Source organism: Hippoglossus hippoglossus, chromosome 8 (genome assembly GCF_009819705.1).
Source record: "Hippoglossus hippoglossus isolate fHipHip1 chromosome 8, fHipHip1.pri, whole genome shotgun sequence".
NCBI lineage: Eukaryota > Metazoa > Chordata > Actinopteri > Pleuronectiformes > Pleuronectidae > Hippoglossus > Hippoglossus hippoglossus.
This window is the reverse complement of record NC_047158.1, coordinates 5,125,638-5,145,289: the sequence shown is the minus strand read 5'-3', so window position 1 is coordinate 5,145,289 and position 19,652 is coordinate 5,125,638. Positions and strand designations below refer to the sequence as shown.

Genomic DNA, 19,652 nt, shown 5'->3' with positions numbered 1-19,652 from the left:
GGTCGGATCTTTGCCCCGGCAGTCGTACATGATACATGATATCAGGAAGACCAAGAGCAAGATAACGTAGCTGGCGATGAGGATGCAAAGGTTCAAAGTGACAGGGTCGATCTCCTGGAAGTTTCCCAGAAAACCCATGGTGCCTGCTTCATGCTGGGAGGCCCAGAGGCCTTGAAGAACAAGAGGTGATTGTTCTTCAGCGAAGGCAGAAGGCAGAAGGTATCAGCGGCCGCCCGAGAAACACTAAACAAGCCTAGTGGAAGCAGGGCTTTCTCCCTCTCTATCCTCTTCAATCTGTCTCGCTCTACTGTCCTCCCCCCACCCTCCCTTCATCCTCTCTGCCCCGCTCCCGTCTCCCACCTCTCTGTTTCAGATGAGCACCGTGTATACGTGGCTTTGCGGTAAAAATACTTTAATCCACGCCACTCCTCCAGCCTGAATTTTCTGCGATTGATGGATCACTTTAATAACTTAAGCTTTAGCTGTAACTCAGCAACTGTGACAGACTTTTTGTTATGTCATCTGTGAGCAAGTGAACATTAATTACTGCATGTTTTGACGTATTTGAGTGCATTTCCGTGTGTGTGTGTGTTTGTGTGTGTATGTGTGTGTTCGTAGTGTAATCCTAATCTTGATTGTGAGTGGGGATTGAAGGGGGAAGCCATCTGGCTAAATAAAAGCGGCAGAGGATGGCTAAAAATGCTAACATGTTAACAGAGGACTTAATTAACCACATGACAAGGCAAATGACATTTCTTCCCAAAATGTATGATCTCATATGTTTTGTTGAACATGCGATCCAGCCAGATTACAGCAGTCTCTGTCCTCTGTGCTGCAGAATCCTGGCGGCAGGCTTCCAGGGAATCAGAGGCGGGATTACCACAGCGGACGACTAACTCCTCAGGTTTATAATCTCTGTTTGATGCGTGGCAATACAAGCCATGTATTCAGGCGTTTGACTGTGTGTAGGTGGGCACAGAGCGGGGAGGGGAAAAAAAGATGCATGTGTTTCAACAAGTCCTTTTCTTAAATGCTACCGTGGGGTAGGTGGTTGAGATAGATTGAACAGATGAACAGCAGAGGGCAGCAGTTAGCAATGAGGGAGAGCAGAGCTGGAGGCCGAATTTTGACCCAATGGTTTCAGAAAGAGAGGGAAAGACCAAACACAAATAAACCACTTATAACTCAGTCAGACATGAGAAGTAAAGGCACTTTTATCATGGATTCAATGTTTTCCGAGTATTCTCTCCCCCTTTCAAAATCTTTACGTATTGTGAGACGCTTTTCGCAAGATTCCAAAATCAAGGCTGTGATTCTGAACAGGCTTTGAGACAAATTTAGGTAAAGTAAAAATTAAAAAAATTGCCAAGTATCAATTGGTTTATGTTTGAGGGATTCTGTACAAATGAAGTGGAGGTAAAAGGAAAAAAAAGTGTAGTGGATAGATGTGAGTCAGAATGAGAGTGAGAGGGATCTCAGAAATTAGTATTTTTTAATTTTACTAAAACCATTCATGTTTTTCTTTGAATCCGCAATGTTATACCCTCCTTGTTGGAGTTAATTATTTACAAACTGCCAAAATCTGTAAACAATGACAAATATAGTTGACTAGCATATCACTCAGTAGAGTTCATAACTCCACCGAGGCCGAACAGTCCCCCCAGGAAACCACATTTAAATTCACTAGATCCTAGATTATTATTTGGTTCTGCACCAAGTTACACACTCATACATATCAGTCCTTTAAACATGCCTGACTTTTGTCATCACTGAAATGAGTGAAAATGTTGAAAGGTCACAATGTCAGAGAAAAATGTTATGTGTTCTTGACCCATACCGCATCCTTCCACTAAGTTTCATGGTAATCTGTCAAACAAATGCAGATGAAAACATAACCTGCTTATTGAATGTTTTTAATCTGTTATATTTATGAAATAAGACCCAACATTTAGGTTTCATTTTTAACCCTGATTTTCATCTTAAATATTCCTTGAGTAGTTTTCAAATATGTCCAACTTTCTCCTGAAATGTTTTACCTCAGGTAAAAATACTCATCTTCTGTTTCAACATGCTTGCTATCTCGTTTTTCTTTCAAGTACGACTTGTAGGTGACTATGACTGCTGCCCAACAAGTGGGTCACGCTATTGACCATTTCTGAAGCTGGTTCCAACTTTGTCCGACATTTTGAATCTTAGAGAAAATTTGATTTGAAGCATAATGAATAAATGTGAAAAAATATACATGATGATTTTATATATAGTGTGTAGAAATGTGCATTACAAATTCTCATATTTTTACTTTTGCATACAATAATAACTTCATTACATTACATGTTTTTCACAATTGTCACTAAATAGGAGTTATTTTCTTTATTCGTTGTTTTTCTCAGATTGTATTGCACTCATACTTTTGTATTATTTCTATATTTCTGTTCTGATTAATGCATTTTCCTGGTTTCATTTATTTTTTGTGAAGCAGATGTAATTTGTTTTTAAACAAAAAAGCTGTACATTATTATTATTATAGTAAAATATTTAACTTCAGTTACTTCTCTCTCAAAAAGTACCAATACAAATCTGACTTTGTCTTCCTCTGGGATGACATACTGTACTTGTGGCGCTGAGTGCAGAGCAGGTTTGAAGAAGTTTTCTAGATAAGCGGTAGAACAACATGCGGAATACAAAACACTGTGACTTTATTTTTTAATGTGGCCTCACTGGGAGAAGAGAGTCAACAGTCTTAACGCCCAGCTACATCACTAACTAAACTTTTCATAGCTAACAACGGCTAACGTTAGCACAGACCACAGATACAGGATAAAGAAAAAAAAGAAGGTAAACTTTTGTGCTTTTCCAGTGGCTCAGCAGAAATTAGCTTCTGGATTTGATTTGATCTGTTTTGATATTTAAGCTGCGTATGAAAAAAGAGTCTACGGTATGAATGTTAGCTAACCGTGCATTGATATAGTTTTAAGTCAGTGTTTGGTTGTAGATTGAATGAGACGTTAGCTGAACAGCTAGCGCTAGCTAACCCTGAATCAACAACATGGTTTACATTAGCTAACATAGGTTGTGGTTAGCATTCACAGTACAACACTGGTAAGTCTAATGCATCATATTCATCACATTGCACGAATCGACTTTGGCTTAATCTTGCAGCACTTGGCACCTTGTAAAGGAGCCAAAGTAAACGTTTATATCTTTTAGCATCTTTGGCTAAATGTGAAGTAAACCTTCAGTTGTCTTGTTACGCGCCTCAAAACAATGTCCAACAACTTGAAAACATCATCCAGGATCAGCTTGTCTCTATAGTTATTAGCTTTAACATTTACTAACACAGTCACAGCTTGGTTTTATCGGACCTGTTTTGCGGCAGCGTGTTTCCCGCTCACCACCACGCTCAGCTCCTCACTGACGGAACATGAGGAGAGCCAGAGGAGGCACCAAGGACGACGCTGCCGGCTCCGCTGGCTGCCGCAGGAAAGTGGGCCGACCGAAAAGTAACAGGGGGGTCAGCGACTCCATTGACCTGCGAGACAACGACCTGGCTCTCAGGAGTAAGGTACAGAGCCGGCACAGAGGCCTCATCAACAACCTGCAGCGTGAGTAAGACGTACAGGTCGGGAGGTTCGGATGTCAATGTTGGTTTTCTATCTGTCTGTATATATGTGTTTTTGAATTACAGAGAACAGAGAGGATTTACTGATCCCCTCCAACGACAAGCTCACAGAAACTTTAGAGCAGGCAGACAAACTGTTTGAAGGTGGTGTGATAAGTCAATTTAAAGACATGTCAAAGTTTGTTTATAAAGCAGGTTTAAATCCAACCAGGCTTAGAATAGGGAAATGAAAGATCATAAAAATATATATAAAAGTATGAATAGTAAATACAAAAGCAATAACATGTTTAACATCATGAATATTTGAGAATTAATATATATATATAGCACAGTAACAGATGTAATCAAGGGCCCAAACTAAATTTGAAATTGAAAGCCAGTGTGAAGAAGTGGTTCTTTAGCTAGTTTTTTCTAGGGTGGTGCCACACGTAGACACAGACCAAGATGTCAAGAGCTTTTGGTGATGGGTCAGACGTCAGCGTCATTGTTCTGTAAACAAAAACACACGATCTCTGCAGCAGAATTACTATGTTACATCCTGCCTCTTGCACCACCCCCCCCACGTGAACGCTCTGGAGATTTCTGTGTTGTTGTGAACGTGACTGTGCCTTTAGTCAAGCATTGACAGACACTAGAGTCGTGCATTCAATTAGGTGAATGTGTCAAAGTTTGCCTTAGTGCCACCATTACAAAGCATCTGGCCGGAGGCATTATGTTTTTTCGTTACATCTGCCACAACTCACTTGAACTCAAAGATGAAGTGATGAGATTTCAGAGGTCAAAGGTAAAGGCCACAGTGACATTATATCAATCTGAAAAGAAAAAAAAAATTATGTAGAAATATGTACATGGAAACTGCACTGGTTGGCCGAGGTATTCCACCACAGTGCCAAAATTATATGTCTCAATAAGAGCATATCCTTAACACTAGCATCTCCACTGAAAAATATTTCCCCATGTCTGATTGCGTTTACCCTGGGTGCTCTGGTGTTTCACTCACACTGTTCAAAGGCATCCGAGTATAGCTGATTGGAAAATTGGGGATTGTTTCAATTGCCCTTTATAAAAAATGTAATTTTGCATTTGTAGTATCCAGAGTAACAATCCACATAGTAATTACCACATCATCATTATCACCATGCAGTGCTGCAGCTCGTTGACTTTGATTCTGCTTTGATCTTTGGCAGTTCCCCACCTGAGGGAAGTGTCTCTCAATGCCCAGCTCGTCCTGACGGCCACTGACCTGGGGAAGGAGAAAGCCAGCCAAGTGTCTGCTGTGTGCACCGCTTTTGATCCCATCGCTATGGCTGAGCATCTTGTGAGTACATTTACTGTGTTTGCACAATATGTCTTTGTGCATGAAATGTTTCACACTTGTACACAAACATGCACGACTGAGGGAAGTGTCCTTTAACTAGAATGTCTGAGTGTCCATGTAGTCGGAGTGATGACTGCTGCAGTGGGTGAAAGACGAGGAGGCCAAATTAGCGGAAAGTGAAGTGTATAGTAGATGTGTAAACATTCAACTATAACACATCAGTTATAAGAGCTAGTAATATGTAAAAAATCCAAACGAACAACATAGACTCATCATTCAGTCATATTAAGTGCTTAGGTTGTTTCTCCTCGTACTCTTACCCTGTGTAGATGTGTAGAATTTAGTGACATCTAGTGGTGAAGTTGCATGTTGCAGCTGAATACACCTCACCTCACCCTCACTCAAAAGGTGTTTAGTTTGTCCAGTTTGGACCACTGCAAAAAACATGGCGGCCTCCCTAGAGATGACCCACCAACATTAAACCCATTCTAGGGTAAAGAAAACGACAATTAATACAATTTAGGTGATTACACACTAGTGAAAACACTATGATGTGTTTATATTCAACGTCTGCCAATAGATCCCTTTCACCTAAATCTTACACACTGGACCTTTAAGTGAATAGAAGCAAATTTCACAGCAGCCATATCTGTTCTTTAAATGTATAAAATGAATGTAACATGTCCTTCATGTTATGGAAGTTTTCTGGAAGCTGGTGAAAGGAGAACTCAGGCAGCAGCTGATGTTTTATGCAAAAGATTTAAATGTAGACTCAAGGAGACCAGAAGGGGAAACAATATACAAACGCTATCAGAATAACATGAGCAATTGTCACCCCCCCCAAGTCTGAAGATGTCTCCCACAGCATCCCATCATATCTCCCTCTACTTGTGTCACCCACTTTAACAGCACATCCATGAATGGCTAGAATTGCTGTCACTCTCTATGTTACAGGTGTTCACATCCTATTAGATAGTTAAGCCTAAAGTATGCATTCCTAAATCACATTGTGTCCTTATGTCTAAAATCTCAATGCTGTTGTTTTGTAATGCAAGCGCCAGGGAATCATATGTAACAGTGGAAATGTCTCTGTTTCCCTGACAGTTGTCTTTCATGGATCTCAACCGACTAGAAGACGAGCAGAACTGGGGCACAGCTCAATGCTACCTGACCCCGGAGGCCTGGCACACATTGGGCGGGAGAGCAGAGTGCTGTTTCAAGACCGCACCCACCTTCCACTACATGTGAGTGACTCAACACATTATGTAACGCTCTTAATGATGAAAAGGCACAATCATGATGTCACAGTGTATCAACAAAAAACAACATATTGTATTTAAACACCGTTCAACCAGACACTATGTTTTCGGGGTTGTCCGTTTGTCCACCCGTCCCATTCTCATGAGCGCGATATCTCTAGAATGACTCTTTCTTCAAATATGGCCCAAATATTCACTAAGGATGAACTGATTACATTTTGGTGGTCAAAGGTCGAAGGTCAAGTTTAAAATCTGGTACAAACATTCACTTGCAACTGATTAGACTTTAGTGGTCAAAGGTCAAGGTCACTGTAGCCTCACAGCACACTCTTTTTGCTTGTGAAGGGGATATCTCTGGAACGCTGGGAAGGAATCTTTTCACATTTGGCACAAACATGCACTTGGACTCAAGGATTAACTGATTTGATTTTGGCAGTCAGAGTGGTGCCTGAAGGTCAAAGGTCAAGGTCACAGTGACCTCATGTTCCTGCGAATAATATATATAAGGACTGCCCATAGGGAGTTTCATTGCATCTGGCACAATTCACTTGGATTCATGGATGACCTGATTAGAATTTCTAAGTCAAAGTTCAAGGTCACAGTGGCCTCAGAAACATGTTTTTGGATTTTTGAATGTGATATCTCAACACCAACTTGAGGGAAATTCTTCACCTTTTGATCAGTTGTCACTTGGGCTCAAAGATGAAGTGATTAGATGTCAGAGGTCAAAGGTGAAGGCCACAGTGACATTATATGAATCTAGAAGAAAAGAAAGTGTATAAATGTGCACACTGCACCGGTTGGCGGAGGCATACAACTGCACTGCGGTAATTTTAGTAATCTATTTTTCTTGTTTCTTTCATTAGGAGGGGCTCGTTCCATGCAAAACTGCCTCCTCCACAGCAAAGGAGATTGTGGCAAACCAAGGCTTCTACCAAAGATGCCAAAAAAATAATGCCCACTCAGGTAGCCAAGCCTACCCTTCCATGGCTCCACTTACCTGCATGCATTCAACTGTGCTTTTGCAAACAGATAACGATACACTTACTTCTTACTGCCTCGTGTTCATATTTGCTGACAGCTGGTGAAAATAAAAGAGTCTAATCAAGAGACGACCGAGACAGAGGTGAAAAGGATCTGGGGATATCTGAAGAGTTATTACCGAGACAATCGTGAGTTTAAAGTTGACCTCAAGTTGACGCCAACATTTAATCTCGGTGTAATTATTATTAACACACATGTCTCTGTTTCTTTTTCAGCGAAATCACCCATATCGTACTACGAGTTTGTCACTGACCCCAACTCCTTTTCCCAGACAATAGAGACAACTTTCTACACATCTTTTCTGATCAGGGTGCGCTGCCTGTGTTAAAGTCTGTTTAACAACTGACCTTGTCTGCCCTCTAGTGACAGCATTGTCTGTGTGTTTCAGGACGGTTTTGCACGGATATATCTGGATGACGAAATGCCTTGTATCGGTGAGAGGATGTGACTTTTAGTTGTATTCCGGCTGGGGAATAGGAAACAGGAACATCTCAAGGGAATTCAAGGGAATAGGAAAGAAAAAGTCTCAGGCTACATTGTGTGTTTTTGTGTTTCAGCACCTGTAGAGGAGGGGGAGGGGAAGGCGGAAGCTGCAGGATCCAGCAGCTGTAACCAGTGCATTATCACTATGAGTCCAAAGATGTGGAGGGTTAGACATAATTTAGCAACAATAAAAGACCTAGTGTACATCTTTGGTTATAAATTCATTATTGTACTGCTTGTTCTTCCCCAGGAGCTCATCGATGTCTTGGACATCAAAGACGCAATGATTCAGCCTCCTAACACACAGAATGCGTGAAGGACCAGGCCACTTTTTCTAACCTGAAACCACAAGTCTTATGTGTGTCATCGTTCTTGTTCTGTTTTAAATTTCTACATTATTGAGATAGCCATTGTTCTCTTATCTTGTTTTGTTGCTTTAGCAAATTTTTTTTTTTTCAAGGTTTAACTTTAAAGACAAATTCTTAGATATTTTCTCAGAAATGTAGCTCACATTTTGAGATCATAAAAACGCAACTGTAGGTTTTGGTCTACTTGTTCTACCGTTTTTAGAAGTTGGAATAATAAAAGACAAAGAAAAGAAAGATCGTACTGTTTTCATTTATAAGTGTAAATACCAGGTGCCCAACATCATTGACAACAACATAATACACTTTACTGTAGATATCTCTGATACAAAGGTCCTTACATAGTTCTGTATGGTCAGTAGAAAAAGAGTTAATGATATGATTTGAATAGTTGTTAGTTAGAAGCTGAGTTAACTGGTCGGCCCATGTGCAGTAAATACAGTCTTTATATATAACAATATTTATATTGTTTGAACTCTTAAATGAAATGACTTAAGTCAATAATTAATTAGCAAACACTTTTTCGATTTTAAGATAAAAGAACAACTATTAAGTTTGTCATAATTAACTATTTTAAATTCAAACCAAAACCTTATAGTTAAAGTGTTGTGAGATAATTAACAAAACAGGAAAACAAAAAAAACTGGAATGGCACTCGGCAGAGTATATACAATGTGCAATGACAATAAAGCTTTCTATTCCATTCTAAATCGCTCCTTGGTTGACCTTTAATAACACACACACGTATGTGACTGGTGTCAGATGGTGACTATGGCTTCATTTTGGGATTACAAGATTAAAATATTTTGAACCACCACCTTACCGCACCAACCAGGCACAAATTTAAACATAAGGTTGATTTAGGAATAAATGATAAAATAGTGTTTGCTTGTTTGCTCTCTTTCTCTTGAAACTGCGTCTGCATCTTTAGCCTTGTTACTGCAAACTGCATGATATTGTGCTCAGGTTTCGACTTCACCAGGAGGGTGATGGGGAGCTGCATCTGAATCTCACAGAGGAGAGGAGAGGGAGTGGGTGCTGTACAGAGGCTGACTGCAGCGTCGCATCACCGCCTGTCGCTCTGAGCAGGGAGAGAGAGTGTGGGAGCAGGCAGAAGAGATAACTGAGGCTTCTTCTCCCAAGGAAAGGCTGGGAGAGACAGACGGCATACGTCAGCTGGGAAAAGGAGCTGTGGAGAGCAGGGAACAGGGGGTGAGGAAGGGAGGAGCTGTGTATAAAAGGGTGAGAGTGGGATGCTGAGTGAAGTGGAGAAGGGTGGGAGGCGGGTTGACACATCCTTAAGTGTGCTAGATTCATTTGGACAAAAGCCTGTTTGGAAAAAGAAGAAACCTGCAAGGCAAACTGGGAGAAGGATGTTTACACAGTGTGCTGTGATGTCTGTCAGAGACCAAGCTGATCAAATCAGTGTTATTTATAGGGGATGATAAGTCTTGTCTCTCCACAGACGTGGCTCCGCAGCTCAGGCCTGTGATGATGGCAGATAACACCCCGTCCAACATACATTTGTAAATGTGTATATCAACTGCTGCCCGTACACGTCAGTCACTGCAGGAGCCGGAGAGACTCGGCGCTCCCCGAGCTGAAGACGAGATGAAGACGAGATGATGCATTAATGTAAATATTTGGAAGCTGCAGGTTCGCGACTTGAATCTAAAATGCAGTTGTGTGAGTTTGCACAAAGTTTGTGCACATAAAATGAGTTTGTGATGATGCACTAACGATAGGGTTTTCAGAGCCTTGTACAATCTCTGCAATCATCATAGTCTATAATGATCTATAGTTAATCCTTACAATCATAGCAAAACTAAAAGAGCTCCATGAGAGGAGAACAGAAACAGTGAGGCAGCACAGTGGATTTTATTTTTCTCTCTCTCAACGAAAATGTTCTGGTAACATAAACAAGGAGAGCATGAAATCCAGCACTAATCTGCTGCAGAACAAACTCTGACACATGTGATGTTTCCTGCCTCCTGGTACGAATCAGTGGCAGAGCAGATGTGTGCGTTATATCAGCAGAGCACAGATTGACCTCGCTCAGGCCTGTAATCCCTCTGAATGTAGGAAGCTGATGTCAGAGGCAAAACACTTGACCCCGGCCCTCAGCGACCTGCGCACAGATGAGAGCTGACGATGATGGTGGTGGTGTGCGTGTGTGAATGTGTGTTTGTTTGTGTGTGTGGGTGAGTGGGGGGAGGGGGGCTGAGAAGTGAAGATGACCTCTGTGCGTCACAGATCCATGTGCTGCTGCCATTATAAAGACATTATTACCATTTGAAATTGTTAATATTTTTCATTGCATGTGTCATACTATGATCATCTTGATTGATTGATTGATTCTCAGTAACTGTCATGGTATTTACATGGACTTTTATTCTATAAATCTGGATTAAATGTCAAACTATTTCTATTTCTGTGTCTCATGGATAATAAATGCTTCATATAATTCATGACTATAAGGTTGCTTATAAAGAATGTTTTTGATACACTACACAAGAGGGAAAATGCAAAAAACATGTTTTATGGTGCATTATACTCTCAAATCTGGGTAATAAAGGATCCTGCAATACAATATTTCCTCTAAATAACACTTTCAGCAGCATGTGTCTCATTGAAGGGCCAAATCCTTCCCCCTGGTGGTGATCCTGAATCTCCTGAAGAACATTTTTTGTTTTTTGTGTTTTAAAGCTGATGAGGGGGACATACAGTTAAATTGATTTATGGGTGTTTCATTTATAGGCCAATTTATGTTTATTTTTAGCCTCCATCTATGGAAATATAAACAGTATTAAGCTAAATAAGGATAAAGGCAAATAAGCCTTTCAGCTGTTTTAATTATGAGGAGTACACTGACATTGATTCTGACCTACATATGCCAGGATCAGGATGGTGGGGACATTATCAACGAAGTGATACAGACCGTCACATCCACAATGTCCATCCAGCATGAGAATCACAAGGGAACAGGAGACGTGGAATACCCGTGTGGACCCAGAGCATGTGCCCTGCTCCTGAGGCAGATATACACCATCAAACTCAGCTATGCAAAAGAACTGAAAAACACATTTGAAGTGTTTTAAAAGATATTTCCATTGATTTTAAATTAAATTGTTCCATCAAAAGGAATTGCTCTAGTATTTTTTTACTGAAGTGAAATAAGTTTAGTTGTATAAGTGATATAAAGAAGGTGGAATTTTACTGCTTAATATTACCAAACACTTTTCATTAAAATTAAGATGGCTCACCTACATTAAGCTTTTAGAGGAAAAATCTATTATGTTTGTTCTATTTGTGTTTGACAAACTAAAAAACTATCATTTGATTTCCTCGATAATGGCTGAGTTGGAGCTACTTCAAATGATCCATGCAAATTGTTACCTTCTTTTTGAAGTGTAAGGCGATCTTATCGTATTGGTGGTTGGTTTTTAGTCCTGTTTGTTACCATACAGTGGCTGGAAAAACCTACCACCTTGTGAAAATGACACACACTCATGTGTTGTCAGTTTTGTTTGTTTTCATCAAGATCCATGAATTATTCTAAGGGGAATCTGTGAAAAAGTCTTATTTCTAAGATGCTTAATGGCTGTGATGTTAATTTTTGTATTGGTCACTACGTTTATAATGTACTTTTCATTATAGGATCAATTAAATTCAACTTTACTATGATTAAAAATGTATTTTTTTGTATGTATCTGTGTGCTGTTTGTTTATCTCATCAGTGTTTGCACTGTATCTATAACTTGTCAGAGCACATTGCCCATTGCAATAATAATGTATTTTTTGGGTTAAGATTACTTTTTGCTCAGAATATTTTATTTAATAAATAAAGTTGGCAGAGTGTGTTGTTATTGTATATATGGTATGATGTCATAATAATTTCGTAAAAATCAATCAATCCAAAAAAACAAGACATCAGAGAACAATAGTTTTGCTATGAACAAAGAAAAGACGTGTTTGGTGTCAGTTTCAGCAAAGATTTAAAGCTCTAAAAACAGCAGCAGGTCGGAGGAGAAGTGTTTCTGTCCTGGGAATGTTTGTGTTGTTGTGGCGTCAGGGAATGATTGGCTCAGAGGATGTATCTGTGCGCACGTGTGTGTGTGTGTGTGTGTGTGTGTGTGTGTGTGTGTGTGTGTGTGTGTGTGTGTGTGTGTGTGTGTGTGTGTGTGTGTGTGTGGGCTTCTAGGGTGGAGTTTCTCCTGCTCATATCTTGGAGATATAGATCTTCCCCAGCGCCAGACCCTGGTGCCAGTGAGTCCGGCAGCCCGACTGGGACCAGGGGGACAGAGACAGAGACAGAGGCAGGGAGTGATGTGGAAGGATATGTTGACAAATCGTGCGGGAGGACTTCAGCTGTTTGTGGCTGAGAGCTGAGGATGTTAAGAGTCTGTGTTCGCCCTCCGTCTCCCAGGCATGGAGCCTCAACATGCTGTTTGCTCATTTTCACAGTGTGAAGCTGAGTCTGTGGTGGATCAGAGACATCCTGCCCTCAACCTCTGCTCTCCCACCATCAACCATCCAAAACAAATGAGGAGCAAGAAACAAGCCGCGGTGCCCCGCTGTGAACTCCCACTGAGATATCATCTTTCTCTTGGAGCCTGGAGGATGCTGACTGACTGATCAATGACCCGTGTAGAGATATGGTTTCATAACGTATCCTCAACACGTGCTGTCATACTTTGGTCAGTTTGTTGTTGTTTGAGGAAATCTCTGATAAACAATTTATACTAAATAAATGCAAAAAGCAACACTTTTCGGAAATAGACCTGATTAAATAAGATAAACTCTTTCACAACCGCATTGTTTGGTCTGGACCTTCAGACGTTTCAGTTTAGTCTGAACCAAAACAACATGTGTGAAAGGTGCCTCGGACCGTGGTCCAGACCAGAAGAGGTGGAATCGGTCCAGATCAATGTTCATCAACCGTGTTTTGGATCATTTGCAGTTGGATAGAAGAAAAAGAAGAGGACGCAACTTGCAGGATTGTCTGTAGTCTTCACCTCTGATGTAAACAATGGGGACGTTCATTTTGCCGAAAGTAAAACCTTAATGCTATTACTGTGGCAACCAAATGAACCAAATGGACCGGTTCATTCATTTTCTTGATTCCAACAGAAAGAATACTACCTGTCCAACTGACAACACGCTATCGTCAGACGCACGTCCACAAACCAATCAATGTCAAGTATGGACGCAGCCCACGTAGGTGATGACGACAGGACGTACAAATGTCATGCTCCCTAAATTAAAATGTGTAACCAAACTAACCAGATCAAATTTAAACAATGTAACAAAGTTGATGAAGCTCGGTTTAGACTTTCAGGTGTGAGTTAGTTAGTTAGTTAGTTAGTTAGTTAGTTACCTAGTTAGTTAGTTAGTTAGTTAGTTAGTTAGTTAGTTAGTTAGTTAGTTAGTTAGTTAGTTAGTTAGTTAGTTAGTTGGTTAGTTACTTAGTTACTTAGTTAGTTTTTGTTTGTAGTTTATTTTGTCTTCATAAAACAACATATGAAAAGGTCCAGTGTGTAGGATTTAGGAAGATATCAGCAGAAATAGAAAGTATTATAAATATAATTGTATGTTTTCATTACCCTAGAATGAGCCACTCTCACGTTTCTACAGATATCATCAATCTGTAAATATGCCAATTAATCCTACACACTGGTCCTTTAAATTACATTAAAAAATACTGTCTGGGTGCTAAACAGGTTTTCTTGTATGCAACGTTGTTCTTCCATTGAACAACCTCCAGCATATTTTCCTTTGCAACTTCTTGTCTGCAGCGCCCCCATGAGGGTAAAACTCTGAGAAGGAGCACAAAGAGCAGGAACAAGGACACATGCCCTCGCTCTTTGTATTAAATTCATATTTTTATCTCTAACACATGTTCAAGTTTCCTGCTTATAAACCGAAATAATGTTTTCAAGATTTCTTAGAAATATTGTTCTCTGGTTGCCTTCAGTGAACGTTCCCATAAAACTACAGGGGGTCCATTAGTTAATTTATGGTTAACCAGAATCCTGAATTTGTGAACTTCGTTTTCCTCAAATGGAAATAAAATGTGACACTGAAAGAGAAGCTAAGATCACACACTTAAAAAACATAGAGCACCTCTGTTTCCATCAACCATCAACGTTGTTTTAAATGTGACTCGAGTCAGTCTCTGACCAATGGGGGAATATTTATTTCAGTCTGAACCAGCCTGTGCAGGGCAGAGGGCGGTGAGGAGGGGTGAGGAGGGGTGAGGAGGGGTGAGGGGCTGTGGACATGGTTAACGTGATCCTCCGTCTCCTTTGTGTCTTCAGACTGTTTGAGTTACTGAGACGTTCCATGAGGTCAGCAAGGAGGTGCTGTTACACAACCAGGAGACAGCTGAGGGACACTCAGAAACTCTGTTTGGAACTCACGGCTGTTACTGTGAAACAACTCGTTCCACTTGTTTAAAAGAAAAGAAATTAAAATCGGTTTGAGTGAGAAAATGAAGTCAGGTTCTTCTTCTTCTCTGCAAAACAACACAGAAAGTGGATGGAAAATGTTTTTACATTGAAAACATTTAATTAGAAGATTGGCATAACATGAAAACAAATCATCGGCATTAACAACTGATACTTCAGTCTGTACCATAGACTAGGACAGGTCTCCACTTCCTCCCTCTGGGCAAAAATCAAGCCAAAATAACCTGGATACAAACGCTGCAGTCTTACTCTTGTGGAGCCAGAGGCTGAGCAGTAGTGATCATTGGATGGAGCCGCAGTGTCGAGGTCCTGACAATACACACGTATCGTGGACCAATCCCAAGTCTCAGTTGACGTTTCACCCTCTTTTGATTTGTTTTGTCCAAGTTCCTTCTGATACCATGGAGGAGGCTGGATTTATGACTATACTCCAGCCAGCCCCCAGGGGGCGATAAAGACATTTTGGCTTCACTTTTTTTCCATCTCCGATTTTTAATATTTGGGAAACTCCCAAGACAGATCATTCGAAAACAATAAGAACGAGCCTGCTACAAGTTTCCACGAAATGAAAAGTTACAGAAATCCTATGAGTCTGAGTGACACATACATTACACAACATTTTTAAAGGAAACGACTGGGGGAGAAATATTTTCCAAACAAGGCACAGAAGGAGACAGATACACAATGAGTGCAACATCAGGTGAAGATTCTTTCTCTATTCAGTACTCCAGCACTGTGGGTCTGACATACATGAAGAAGAAGAAGAAGAAGAAGAAGAAGAAGAAGAAGAAGAAGAAGAAGACTGGAAGAGGGTGGGTGGGGTCTCCACTTCTCGGACAGCAGCGTGTGATGGACGGGCCGAGGATCTTGCAGATCTGATAAATAAAGGCCCAAAGAGAGCCCTTTCCTTCCTGAGTGTCGGACTGTTTGTGTTAGAGCGATGTGAGTCTCTTCTTCTGGGTGTGGGAACCTGCTCCTCCCAGAACTCATGGTTTCCTCTCGCCAAGGACCCGCCACCAGTCTGCATGAACTATCTATCTATTTATCTATCTCTCTGTCTGTCTCTCTGTCTGTCTGTCTGTCTGTCTGTCTGTCTGTCTGTCTGTCTATCTATCTCTCTGTCTGTCTCTCTGTCTCTCTGTCTGTCTGTCTGTCTGTCTGTCTGTCTATCTATCTATCTATCTATCTATCTATCTATCTGTCTGTCTGTCTGTCTGTCTGTCTGTCTGTCTGTCTGTCTATCTGTCTATCTATCTCTGCTTCAGTTTTATTTGTGGTAAAATCAAATGTGAACAATATGCACGCTCACACGAAAGCCGGCTTGTGTGTCCCGGACATGAAACTGTGATTATTGTAATTTATTTGTTTGTTATGATGATCTCACCAGCACCAAGCGACAGGCACGCTCACCGTCTTTCAACATTCTCCTTCCATTCAACAACTTCCTGTTGGACAACATATTTTCCAATTATTATCCTCTCACACTTCCACTGTGGCTCTCTGAGGGTTTTTCTTTCTCCTGTTAAAGGTTTTTTTTGGGTTGTTTTTCTCACTCTTGTCGAGGGTTAAGGGCAGAGGATGTCGCATGAAGCGAATCGTAATTTATGAATATGGGCAATACAGATCAAATGTGATGTTTGATTTATTGATTGATTGATTGAATAGTTACACATATGATTTATGTTGGATTAAGTTCTGTACTTTTGATTATACTGAGGCTCTATAAATTGCAATATACAAAATGTTTTTATTGGAAATATTAAGATGACAGTTCGGTACAGATGAGCAGTCCAACTCATTTTTGACTGTGAGAGTTTCTGCTGTAAATGCAACAAACTATTGACAGACTTAGATAAACTGTTCGGCCGGAAAGGAAAAACACAGTTGAATCAATATATTAACTTTTGCCATCGTCTTTTGGTGTCGTCTTTAGCAGCATGTTTCACAGCCAAAACAATCATTACAAAGTATCAAATCCTCCCAATGACACAAACTCAACAAGCTTCCAAACCACAGATCCACATTTAAAATCAGTTTGATTTAGTGCAAATGATTCAGTTCCCTCTGGTGAATAAGAGGACCATATATCTCACAGATTAATGGCACATGTTTTTCTCTGGGCCTTCTCTTCCAGCTTTGTCTCAGTTTAAATGCCTCGGCTCTTTTGTGCTGCGGCCCACATTCACACCCAGTTTGAATCAGCAGGGGGGCCGGAGAACTGACTCCGCACCATTGTCTCCTGTACGTCATCGCAGCAGCTTGTGTGCTCCTTCCCCATGCAGCACTCGGAGGAATGTCCACAGCTGATAAACACCACAGAAGCACCCCGAGGTCTCATCCAAACACACCTCCCCCTCTGGGGCTCACACTGACGCTGTTTACACTCGGGAGGGAGGGTGAGACTGGGGAGGGCGGGGGAGGAATCCAGGGTGGTGGCCTGCTGGTTTCTGTTTTACCACGAAAACTACATTTTCACATTTGTTCATTTGCACCGTTGCTGAAAATGTCAAATAGATTCTAGATGTATGATCATGCGGCTCATATATGATGTTTTCTCATCCGTGTCAGGAGAAGGCTGCATGAAGTCACATGTTTTGGTTTAGGGAAGACAAGCGTGTGTTTGTTCAACACTTTTCAAGCATAAAACCAGTTTCAAAAGAAAAATCAACCGTGACAGGTCTAAAGTTGGACTTATACTTCATGTAAGGGGTTAACAGGATCCCCAGTGGGGATAACTACAGCTCTGGACTTGGTTTATAGTTCAGCGTCAGGTTTCCATCATTGACATCATCCGTTGATATCACCACTGCAACACTAGAAGGATGTAGCCTTTGGCCTTTCATATAGCCTGAATAATTTGGACATTTTCCTATTGTTGTGGGTGCGTCTGACCCAGACAATCTTCTGCTGGCTCCTCATATGTAAAAGGTAATCTCCGGAAAGTGTAGGTCTCATGTTAGAAACGTCATCAACTTGCCCACTCAGTCGCATTAAATCCTTCAGACAGTCTCATGGGCTCATTTAGACATTATCCAGACTTTTCACTTGGACGCTGGCGAAAGAAACACTGCAGCAACTAACTTGGACATTTGCGTTCTCACTTACAGGATAATTTCAGGAGATTATCTGAAATTCAGTGCAGTCTGAAAGACATGTTCACTGCAGAGCCACTGAAGCAGGGCTATAATCAAGTGTTTTCTATTTCTGTGCAGCACAGGAGCTAAATTCAGCTGCATGAGTCCAAACAACCTATATCCACAACAACATAATGTATCACGGTTCCCATGAAAAACAGGAAATCTGAGATTACATATATACAAAAAACGAAATAAGTGATAACTAACTTGATTTGAGTTTATAAGACGAGGCATACATTTAATTAGATGAGCAAAGCTTCATGTTGTAACTGAAACTTGTTGGAAACTGATGTATGGATTGTTTAATGTCATACTTTCTCAGATACGTGTGGAAAAATTAAGAATTATCCAAAACCTCTAACAAGAGCAGGTCCTATAACCTTACTCCTGCTGACAGCAACAATAACTTAGTTATAATGATTTGTTACAAACTGCACGTGAAGAGGTGGAACAGACAATGGAAACAGTTTGGGAGTTCTGTGGGTTTATGAGACTCGGGCAGGAAAGTTTCAGCTCCCCAAAGTAGCTCAGCTGTTCAGATGAATAGGAAACCGAGTGCTGTGAAGACGCTACTTCCCATGACATCATTGTGTTTGTTATATGACCTCTGCGGGCATGTCAGACACACCTTCTTATTTCCTCCCTGAGCCGTTCAAATTATTTACTTAATTCACTGAAGGGAGGGAAAACGCTTTAGACGCAAAACAAGACTCAATTAGAAACTGATGCTTTTTGACTTTAAGTGGTTTATGGTGAATAAATAATATCATCACATTCCTGTAAATTATTTCCAATTATTAAATAAAGAACACTGTAAAGCATACCGTAAAAAAAATCTATATTTAAAATTTAGCATCTTAATTACCAATCTTTTTTGTAAGTGTCATTCACCTGAACACAATATTCACATTGTTGTAGCTGCAGAAGGATAATGCAACAAGTTCATCAAATTACACAACAATATATCACATTGAAGCATTTTCATTTGAGTTGATTAAGGTGGTTTTAGTAAAAGAAAACGACTTTGTTTTTGGTTTGCGGACCTCTGCCATCAAAGTTGGAATAATAAACATGATATCATTGTCCTGCTTGCATATTATTCCTTACTTAGCTGGGCTGGTACCACAAAGAGCTGTTCACCTGTTCATTCAAAGTTTAGTAAAGCTCAACTCACTACACAAAACCCAGAACTGGAGAATCAGTTGTCATCCTACACCTTTTTGGGCCGTTAACAATCCACATGCCAATTGGCATTCATGTGAAGTTGAAAAGATAAACAGTCCTTGAGATAACAGACTGACATTTCTGGAGTTATTACATAGATAGATTTTCCCCTCTTTTAACTTTTTCCCTTTCAAAAATCCATAAATAAAAAGTACACACAATCATTAGGATTTACAATAAAAGATAGATTGAGTCATTATCGTTTATCCAGCCCATCCCAAACCTTCTTAACCTGCTTTGCTAAAACTGCATCATATGTGACTGATGACAGAGTTTCCAGTTGCTTCATGTGCGCTCGTCAGGCCAGATTTATGCAACAGGCCTCTGAGAGATTTGATTCATCAAAGCAGGAGCAAAAATCTTCGATTAACCCTTAATAACCCTTTGATAAACAAGCTATGCAAACCCCTTCTGATGCACGACATGGGTCAAAAATGACCCGTATTCATTTCCTGCGTTATTTCATGCATGGCTGGTTGTTTCTTTGCTATTATTATTCTTCCTTCTTCATTTAGGGGAGCTGGATTCCAAGACACACCCACAACTCCAGCTTGATCCCGTGGAACAAAGTCTAGGCCCTCAGCATCAGAGATTACAGACTCAGAATCTTCTTCCTCCAGTTCTTCATACAGCATCTTTGTGAACATGTCAACCAGCCGTACTAACACTCTGGATACAAAAAATCAAAAGCATATTTTCAAATGCATATCAATCAGTCTAATAAGTATATACTGTT

General features: G+C 40.5%; 1 protein-coding gene across 1 annotated transcript; it reads left to right on the top strand.

Moving 5' to 3' along the window:
• Positions 1 to 2,814: 2,814 nt before the first annotated feature.
• Positions 2,815 to 8,319, top strand: LOC117766331 (non-structural maintenance of chromosomes element 4 homolog A-like). The gene is made up of 10 exons (XM_034593257.1): positions 2,815 to 3,602; positions 3,686 to 3,766; positions 4,807 to 4,937; positions 6,042 to 6,181; positions 7,063 to 7,162; positions 7,278 to 7,368; positions 7,456 to 7,550; positions 7,629 to 7,674; positions 7,798 to 7,889; positions 7,974 to 8,319. Exons 1-10 carry the CDS (start codon positions 3,422 to 3,424, stop codon positions 8,037 to 8,039), a joined length of 1,023 nt encoding a protein of 340 aa, XP_034449148.1. The 5' UTR covers positions 2,815 to 3,421; the 3' UTR covers positions 8,040 to 8,319.
• Positions 8,320 to 19,652: the final 11,333 nt, after the last annotated feature.

Bases quoted from the DNA above. Each gene is read 5' to 3' on its own strand.
- LOC117766331 (XM_034593257.1), top strand. From the start codon at position 3,422: ATGAGGAGAGCCAGAGGAGGCACCAAGGACGACGCTGCCGGCTCCGCT. The intron at 7,551-7,628 runs GTGCGCTGCCTG...TGTGTGTTTCAG, and splicing joins ACACATCTTTTCTGATCAGG to GACGGTTTTGCACGGATATA. The intron at 7,890-7,973 runs GTTAGACATAAT...GTTCTTCCCCAG, and splicing joins TGAGTCCAAAGATGTGGAGG to GAGCTCATCGATGTCTTGGA.